Consider the following 10,269-nt stretch of genomic DNA (forward strand, 5'->3'; position numbering starts at 1 on the left):
ATTCTGGAAAGATGTGACCCATCAATTATCAAAACTCGTATCTTGGAATATACCAGTACACCCCTCTGTATTGCTTTTAAATGATGTTTTTGAGTTTGCAGTAAATCCACAGCTAAAGAGATTGGTCTTATCGGGTATCACAGTAGCTAAAAAACTGATCGCATCACGCTGGTTTCAACCGGAAAAAATGTGCCGGAAAGTTTGGTCTCTTACATATCTCGATGTGATATATCAAGAAATATCTACAGCAAGAATTCTGGGTCTCAACGAATCCAAAATGTCAATGTGGGTAGAAGTGGTGGAGAGAATAAAAGCTAGCTTATAATGGTAGTGTCTGGTTAGGAGTGAGGGATAATGGAGGTACTATCCAAGGAGGGGTCCGGGAGGGGGGGGTTCGAGCTAGAGCATATGTGTGTAGGGTTTTAGAAAATAGGTATTAGGGGTATGTCCTATATAACATTTATATAATTGTTAATTTCGCTGGATATACACTGTATACGGCTAAAATGTTATTATAGACTTTTTTTTTGTCTTGTTTCTGTACTTGCATGTAACTTTAACCACCTTGACTGTTAATTTCATTATGCATTATGTGTTGAGTACTGACTTTTAATAATTTTTGTTTTGCAATAATAATAAAAAATATAAAAAAAAAATATTCCACAATTATTACATTGATAGTAATAATGGCACACAGTCATAAATTCACCAACATGCGCATTTGTTATACATGCAGGACTCTTTGAGACAGACGTATGCGTATTACCGCTGCCATAAAGACAACATCTATTTCCTTCCTCGGTAGTAGAATAATAAGAAGAGGATGAGGTTGCGCCCCCTAGCGTTCTCGCAGAACGTTTCTATGACAACACTGACCCACCCACCCTCTTGTAATTCCAGCCTCAGTGTGTGACTGCTGATGGCATTACACTGATGACATCACACAGGTACGATGTCATTGATGTCCCATGTAAAGTTGAGGGGGAAGTCCTTCATCTCCCTCTGGAAGACCTGGTCAAACCTCTCACTCTGAGCAACCGTGAAGTGGTTCTTCCAGTCACCAATGGTGCCTGGTAATGGAGGGAGAGAGAGAGATCTTTTAATCTTAAACATAAACAACACAGCATGTATCGGGTAGTTTTACAGATCAAATCAAATGTATTTGTAAACCCCGAAATCACAAGGTAATGTCCTCATGGGCTGGACAAGTCTTCTTTAACTCTTTCACGGCCATAGTCAGGTTATCTCGCCATGCGTTGAGCGCCAGAAACCCGATTATACTCGGGTTTTGATCTTTTCCTTTGATCCACGTTCTATACGGTCACCCGGAGCCCTCTGTGTCTATGATTCATCTACCTACGTTGGAATTGCAATGCCGATTGAATATCACCAGGTGGCAGTATCGCCTACCTTTTGAACTCGGAAAGAAATGGGTCAATGAATGAACCGGACTATCGAGACTCGCTCTGAGGGGGAGGAGCTCTTCCAAAGCAATCGCTAGCAGATCTGCTCGCCTCAAAACCTATAGTGTCCCGTAAACACGTGTAATTACATATAAACGAGTAATCGCGATCGCCGATGGGATCATTGGAATTATTCTTTTTGGATTACCGTCTGGCTAAGGTAAGGACCCCTATGTCTATTTTACCGAACCTGAAACATGTTTATTAGTTTAGTTTCTTTAATAGTTGTCATACAGAAGTACAGAATACTTTTATACAAAATGCTTCTTACTGTTACGCTCCAGAGACTGTGCTAGACAAGATAAGTATGAAATAAAATAGTATAGCATGTAAAATAGAAGTAAAAATAGAAGTCACAGTGTTCAGTATAGACATATGTACAATGTTCGATGCAGAATAGAAGTAACTGAGTTACCATACAATATACAATATACTATGCAATGTACTAATATACAATACTATATAGTGCAAAGCAGAAATGGGATGAGGTACAATTTAGGTACAATTTACATGGGTTGTAGTGCAAATCCTTTACCAATAAATATAAAGTGTGTTTAGGTGTTCTAAAATGTGGAGAGTGGGTGCTGCAGTGTGTTGTTTGTTTAAAGTGAGTGTGTGCGTGTGGATGTGTGTGCTGTGTGCATTTGATGGTTGTTGCATAGTGTTATTGTTCGTTGAGCAGCCTGATGGCCTGGGGATAGAAGCTTCTTCTGAGTCTTTCTGTGCTTGCCATGAGACTCCGGTATCGCTTGCCTGACCGCAGCAGTTCAAAGAGGCAGTTGTTTGGGTGGCTGGAGTCCTTGATGATTCTCTTAGCCTTACCCCTGCACCGCTTGTTGTAAATGTTCTGGAGGGTGGGAAGCCCCCATCCAATTGTGCATTCGGCTGAACGTGTCACTCTCTGTAGTCTGCTTCTGTAGTAGAGGCGTTGCCGTGCCTTCTTCACAACACTGTCAAAGTGTGTGGTCCATGTCAAGTCCTCGGATATGTGGGCTCCGAGGTACTTAAAACTGTTCACTCTCTCAACCGGTGCCCTGTCGATGCTGAGGGGGCTGTAGTCCCTGACCCCCGACCTCCTAAAGTCCACAATCATCTCCTTTGTTTTGCTGACGTTCAGTGAGAGGCTGTTCTCCTGGCACCATCCCGCCAGGACCTTGACCTCTTCCAGGTAGGCCCTCTCGTCGTTTGCAGAGATCAGGCCCACCACTACTGTGTCGTCAGCAAATTTGATGATTGTGTTGTTGTTCCGCTGAGCCACACAGTCATGTGTGTACAGGGAGTAGAGGAGGGGACTCAAAACACAGCCCTGGGGGGCCCCTATGTTGAGGGTGATGGATGAGGAGGTGCAGTTGCCTGCTCTCACCACCTGGGGTCTGCCCGTCAGGAAGTCCAAGACCCACTGGCAGAGGTCATAGTTCAAGCCCAGGTCCCTGAGCTTGGCTATGAGTTTGGAGGGGACTATGGTATTGAATGCTGAGCTGTAGTCGATGAATAGCATTCTCACATAGTTCCCCTGCCTCTTGTCCAGGTGTGATGCTGCTGTGTGCAGCACATGGGCTATGGCGTCCTCCGTGGACCTGTTTTGGCGGTATGCAAATTGCAGGGGGTCCATGTTGATGGGGAGGGAGGAGCAGATGTAGCCCTTTACTAGCTTCTCAAAGCACTTCATGGCTATGGAGGTGAGAGCTACAGGGCGGTAGTCGTTGAGGCAAGCAGGCTTGGATTTTTTAGGTACAGGGATAATAGTGGACTTCTTCAGGCAGGTGGGGATGACAGCCTGTTCTAAGGACAGGTTAAATATGTCAGTGAATACTGGGGCCAGTTGGTCGGCACCAGTGTTGTGCTAGTTACTGAAAAATAGTAACTCAGTTACTTTACTAGTTACTCATTTCAAAAGTAACTGTTACGTTACTAGTTACTTACACCCATCATGTAACGTTAGTCCAGCAGCCCCTTAAACATTTTCTTTATCTCATTTCTATGTTGTACTGTATATTCTCTCTCCAAGTAGTTGGAAAAAGTGTTCCGTCCCATTTGCTGTGTGTCGCCTGGTATCATTCTACGCGGGTGGCGAGTGGATTTGGATGAGTCCTGGTAGTTAACGTTAGACTCCAGTATCTTTGAGCCAAAACACAAATGACATAACTAAAACGTTATTTTCTTTTCGCTCGACAAAAGAGAAATACGCGAGTAGCTGGGCGCTGCCATTATCAGTCAGGATCAGGAATAGTAAACAAAACACGCCCCCAGCATAGCGTTTCCCCGCAACCAGACAGGATATGAGGATAATAATAATAATAATCACTACCGCTCGTTATCAATCTACGCCGTATATAACGCAAATAACGCAGTAGCGAACCATTCAGTAACGTAAGTAGCGTTAATGAATTTCAAAAGTAATGCGTTAGAGTACTAGTTATCGCCAAAAGTAACTTTGTTACTGTAACGCGTTACTTTGTATTGCGTTAGTCCCAACACTGGTCGGCACAGACTTTTAGGACGTGGCCGGGGATGCCGTCCGGTCCTACTGCCTTCCTGATATTCACTTTTTTAAAGGTCCACCTCACCTCATGCTCTGTTACCCTGAACACTGAGTCTCCATCAGCAGACCCCCCCCCCCCCCCATTGCCGTGGCTTGTAGGCTGGTGTTGTTATTCCCAGCCTCAAACCTCGCATAGAAGGTATTGAGATAATTTGCTAAGGAGATGTCACTGTTCAGTTTGAGGGAGGTGCCTTTGTAGTCTGTCATCGTTTTGAGGCCCTGCCACATAGCTCTGGAGTCAGCCAATTTTATTCCTGTAGCGCCGTTTTGCCTCTATTACTGTCCTCCTTACGTTGTATCGCACCACCTTGTGGTCATTCATGTTGCCTGCCACCAGCCCGGCGTTGTATGCTGTGGTGCGCGCTTTCAGAGCCTCACGGACGGATTTGTCTACCCAGGGCTTTTGATTTGGGTAAACTCTAATTATGGTAGTGGGGATTGTTTCTTCCACCAAAGTACGAACAAAGTCCAGCAGTGTCTCCGTGTAGTCATCAATGTTATCTGTGTTGTCACGGAACACACTCCAGTCTGTACACTCAAGTGCAGCCTGTAGCGTCTCCTCTGACTCCACATCCCATTTCTGCACCTCTCGCGAGACTACCGGGGCACTCTTGATCCTTTGTTTATATTTTGGTGAAAGAAGGATGGCCGCATGATCAGATTTTCCGAAGCCAGCCAGCAGAATGAGCCTTGTATCCACACTTGAATTGCGAGTAACAGTGGTCTAAAATGTTACCGCCTCTGGTGTTACAAGTCACATGCTGATAGAAGTCTGGCAATACCTTTCTCAGATTGGCGCTATTGAAATCACCCACAACCACAATAGCAGCATCAACGTTAGCTGCCTGGAGTTTGTTTACCTCGTCGTGGAGCTTCGAGAGCACGTCACCAGTGTTTGCTTGTAGTGGAATATACACTCCGACCAGGATGATCGACGTTAACTCCCTCGGGAGGAAGAAAGGCCGACACTTGATGGATATATATTCCAGGTTGGGGGAGCAGTGGTTCGAAAGTTCCTTCACGTTGGCTGGATCGCTCCAATTCTGGATTCTGCTGTTCTATCCTTGCGGTGAATGAAGAAGTGATCGGCCGGTTGAATAGCGTGGTCTGGGACGTCCGGCGTCAACCACGTCTTGATGAAGCAGAGAACGTTACAGTCTCTAACGTCTCTTTGGAATTGAATCCTTGCTCTGATGACATCAAGTTTATTGTCTATTGATTGTACATTGGCTAGCAATATACTGGGTAGTGGCGTTCGGTGTCGCCTGGTTCTCAATCTGTTACGGACACCCGCTCTCCTTCCTCGACGCCTGGTCCCTTTGTTCCGTGGGTCGAGGTCTGGTCCTGATGTTCTCAAGATCTCAACAGGCCATTGTTGTGGTTCAGAGAGCTGATCCAGAGAGTAATCCAGTTGGTAAATTTCCCGTAATCCAATGTCTATGAGTGACTGACGGTCATACACATTAAATGCACCAACAGTTGGTACAAACAAAACTCTTAAAACTATAAATATTAACAAAAGTAAGCACAGTCTCGATGGAGCGCACAGACAGGCAGCCGGTCGTTGTGGCGCCATCTCCGCCGCAACGTTCAAATGACGATCACAGTGTATTACTTTACCGGACATAAACCAAGCGTTTTGGAACAATTGTATTTTCGGGTTAAGACTACCCCCCCCCCCCCCCCTAGATGATTTTGTGAAGGTACATAATATACATGTTATATACCAGAATCAACCAGAACGATTCGGGCTTATTGCATATAATGATAGATCTCGCGATCTATGGGAAAATACTGGATTATTCCGGAAATGGGCCACTGTGTGTAGCGTGTAACAAACTACAGTGTGTAGAAATGAGCTGATTAGTCAGTAATGGACTATGAACAATGCCTGTAAAATGACTATTGTCTCCATAGCTATAATACAGAACACACGATGGGTCTGCAAACATAGCTAAAATGGTCATTAACGCTGGACCCAAACAGTGCAGATGGCGAAAGCTAGTGGCCGTGAATGAGTTAAACCAGTCGTCAAGAAGAAACATCACAATAAATCAAGAACAAAAACCCATCATGAGTAGAGAAACTTTAGAAGGGCCGTTCAAGGGGGATGTTCACTACACACATGAGTGCATGCTTACCAACTGTTCGCCTGTTTTTACTGCAACACTACTATCACCGACATCTAAGAAGCTAGGTTTTAGTGAGTTTTTCCTTACCTTCGCGTGGGGTATGTCTGGGAGTGTTGCATTTATTTTGCATTTATTTAAAAAAAAAATTTACCCTATGGTGTTCTTGTTTTGTTCTTGACTTATTGTGATGTTTCTTCTTGACTTGTTTAAAGAAGACGTGTACGGCCCACGGGGACATTAACGTGTGTTGTCGGGCCTTACAAATAAATGTGATTTGATTTGATTTAGTAGACACCACAGGACAGTGCTAGACACCCCAGCATTGCAGAAGAACTGTGAGGTTTCTGTCCTTGCTCTCTCACTCGTTCTGTTCCTTTAACCACCCTCGCTCTGTTTTCATTTGTTTTTCTGTTAATTATTTCAATTCCCTCATTCACACGCTTCTCCCCAGTGACGTCATCAGAGACGTCGCTGATTGGTTCTCTCAGGACCGCACGCTTTTCAATCACATTCCCCAGCTGTCACTGCTTTTCAATCAATCGATCCCTTATTATTTATACCCCGTTTCTCCACTCTAAGTTTGTTGGATCGTCTTGACTTTTCTCTGGTTGCATTTCCCCGTGTTGCTGCTGCTGCTGCTTTGCTCCTTGTGCTATCTCCAGGAATTTCCAAGAAGCCTTCCCTTGGACACCTGTTCCCGTGGCGCGCCCTCGCTCCGCTGTTTGTTCCAGCACCATTACGCATTGCGTCTGGGTGAGTTTTTATTGACTGTCTTGATCTATTCTGTTTTTCGTGTGTAACTATTACACTGAAGACTACCACCTTTTGTCAGACAGTCACTCACCCAGCTTTTCTATTTTTGCTTGTTCCCTTATGGGATAATATTTTTGGGACCTTCCATCTCCCTCTGTGTGTTGCTCACACCGAAGATATTATTTCACTATTGGATTGTTTTGGACTTCACTAACTGTGTGTATATTACATGAAGATATTCACTGGGACTGTGTTTGGATTTTGCTAACGGTGTGTACATTACACGAAGATATTCACTGGGACTGTGTTTGGAGTTTTGCTCACTGTGTGTATTACACAAAGAGATTCACTTGGGCTGTTTTGGAATTGTGCTCACTGTGTTTAAGTTACACGAAGAATTGTTCACCCTGTTCTCCTGCTCGTTCAAACTGCACTGTGTTGACTCGTTCCCTCTCTCCCTCTCTCGGTCGCGCAACACATCTGAGATTCTGCCGAGAGAATTCTGCAGAGCGGTTCAGACGTCAACACCTGCTATCCCCAAGACTACCATCACGGGAGAAGCTGCAGAGCAGCAGAACTTTGCCCCTTGTCCTATGTACCCGTCTTGTTGACTTGCCTTTCCTGTACTCTTTATATTTAGTATCAAATAACAAGCCCTCGTATTTGGCAACTCTGAATTCCTACTCTCTTGTGTCGTGCGTTTGGGGTCGGTATCAAACCATAACATTACGATCCAACCAATATGACGACCCCAGCCGACAGAGGGTCAGAACCGCACTTGCAATTCAAGTCGAGTTGACCAGGGATCACGGTCTCCAATTAGAGCGGGCTGCGGTGCAGAACCTCAGGGATCAGGTCCTGCCTATGCAGGGTTCAATGGCCGCTATGGAGGGACAACAGTCCGAGATTCTCGCTCAGCTTTACTCGCTGGGCGACACCGTTAATACCTTTAATCTCTCACACCCTTCAGGAACATTCCCCGCAGCCCCAGCAGATCTCGCATCTCGGGAACCCCGTCTCTCCGTCCAACGGCTGTTCGACGGTAATCCCGAGGAGTGTGCCACATTCATCATGCAATGTGAGTTGGTTTTCCGTCATCAACCAAGCCGTTTTTCTGCTCATGGGTCCCAAGTGGCTTATATAACAAACCTACTTTCAGGCCATGCTGCCCAGTGGGTCACTTCCTCCTGGGCAATGGAAGCAGATTTTTTGTTTTCCTACCCAGACTTCGTGGCGGAGCTCCGCAGAGTGTTTCACCATCCAGCCCGAGGTCTGGACCCTGGAGCCCGGTTGGGGACCTTCCGACAGGGGAGCGGCAGGGTGACGGACTATGTCATGGAGTTTCGACTGGCGGCGGTGGAGAGTGGATGGAACGAACCTGCTCTTCGCCTAACCTTCTTGAGGGGGCTCAGTGACGCAGTCCGGGACCAGCTCGCTACCCGGGAGTTGCCCGACTCCCTCGAGGAGCTGTTTAGCCTTGTCATCCGTATTGACGGACGCCTCCTGGAGAGAAGGCGCGAGAGGACCCGACTGTTACCTCCTGAAGCACCCCGGACTCCTGGACGCCCCGTCCCCAACACTACTGGTGGTAACAGGCTTCCCCGTCCGGTTCGCGAGGAGGAACCCATGCAGCTGGGACGCTCTCATCTGAGCCAGGCGGAGCGTGAGGCAAGGCTCAGGTCCGGTCTCTGCCTCTACTGCGGAGGTGCGGGACACCGTATCGCCGACTGCCCTACCCGGCCAAAAGATCAGGCTCACCGAGACCCCGGGAGATCCTGGTGAGCCGTTTTTCCCATTCCCAGCGCCGCGCACCACCTGACCATCTGATGAGCGTCACCCTGGCCTGGGGGGACCAACGTGCCACGGTGGAGGCCCTCATCGACTCTGGGGCAGACGAGAACTTCCTCGACTTCGAGTTTGCCACCCGAGCCAACATACCTCTTGAGGACCTTGTGAGGCCCTTGGAGATCTTTTCGTTGGACCAACACCGCCTGGCCGACATCTCTCAACGCACCGGCCCAGTCGTGCTGACCATCGCTGGTAACCACGTCGAGAGAATCCAGTTCCTCATTACCCAATCCCCCCTTGTCCCGGTGGTCCTGGGTAGGCCCTGGCTCGCGCTGCACGAGCCCCACATCGCCTGGTCCTCCGGTACCATCAGGGGCTGGAGCTCCTCCTGTCACGCCCGCTGTCTGCAGGCGGCGTCCTGTCCCCCGCCCCGGAGGCCGGCTGGTGAGTTGCCCCCGGATCCCTCGTCCATTCCTCCCGAGTACCACGACCTCATGGAGGTATTCAGTAAGACCAGGGCTCAGGCCCTTCCACCTCACCGCCCCTATGACTGCGCCATCGACCTCCGCCAAGGGGCTCCCCTTCCCGGCAGCCGCCTCTACAGTCTGACTGTCCCGGAGAAGAAGGCGATGGATCTCTACATCTCTGAGTCATTGGAAGCAGGACTCATTCGGCCTTCCTCCTCCCCGGTGGCGGCCGGGTTCTTCTTTGTTGGTAAGAAGGATGGGGACCTGCGACCCTGCATCGACTATCGTCAGCTCAACGAGATCACCATCAAGAACAAATACCCCTTACCTCTCATGAGCTCCACCTTCGAGCCACTGACCCAGGCCTCGTTCTTCACCAAGCTGGACCTCCGAAGTGCCTACCATCTTGACGTATCCGTGAGGGCGATGAATGGAAGACCGCCTTCAAGACCCCCAGGGGCCACTACGAGTACCTTGTAATGCCGTTCGGCCTCACCAACGCCCCGGCGGTATTCCAGGCACTCATGAACGACGTCCTCCGTGACATGCTGGAGGTGTTCGTGGTGGTGTACCTGGACGACATTCTCATCTTTTCCAGGACCCTCGAGGAACACATCCTGCATGTCCGCCGTGTGCTGGAGCGCCTCCTCCACAATCGGCTCTTCGTCAAGGCGGAGAAGTGCCGTTTTCACTCCAACTCCGTCGACTACCTGGGCTTCATCGTTGAGAAGGGCTTGACCCGAGCGGATCCTCGCAAGATCCAGGCTGTGGAGGATTGGCCAGAACCCACCACTCGGAAGGAGTTACAGAGTTTCCTCGGGTTCGCCAACTTCTACCGAAGGTTCATCCGGAACTACAGTCAAGTGGCGGAGCCACTTACCAAGCTGACCTCCCCCGCTCTGCCGTTCGACTGGTCCCCAGCGGCATGCGCTGCGTTCCGCTCCCTCAAGAGAAGGTTCACTTCCGCCCCTATCCTGCTCCACCCTGACCCCAAGAGACAGTTCATCGTGGAGGTGGACGCCTCGGATTCTGGCCTGGGCGCTGTCCTTTCCCAACGTTCTCTTTCAGACCAGAAGGTGCATCCTTGCGCCTTCTACTCGCGTCGCTTCCTCCCCGCCGAGAGG

General features: G+C 48.6%; 1 protein-coding gene across 1 annotated transcript in view; it reads right to left on the reverse strand.

Annotated features, from left to right (window-relative positions):
- Positions 1-939: 939 nt before the first annotated feature.
- Positions 940-10,269, reverse strand: part of LOC311241628 (amine sulfotransferase-like) — a gene marked incomplete at both ends in the record, with an annotated part of 39,175 nt that continues 29,845 nt past the window's right edge. The window contains one exon of the mRNA XM_084330504.1: positions 940-1,070. Coding sequence (XP_084186630.1) covers positions 940-1,070 — 131 coding nt within the window. The remainder of the gene's footprint in view (positions 1,071-10,269) is intronic.

Source organism: Notolepis coatsorum, assembly GCF_963971535.1.
Source record: "Notolepis coatsorum genome assembly, chromosome: 15".
In the NCBI taxonomy this organism is placed as follows: domain Eukaryota; kingdom Metazoa; phylum Chordata; class Actinopteri; order Aulopiformes; family Paralepididae; genus Notolepis; species Notolepis coatsorum.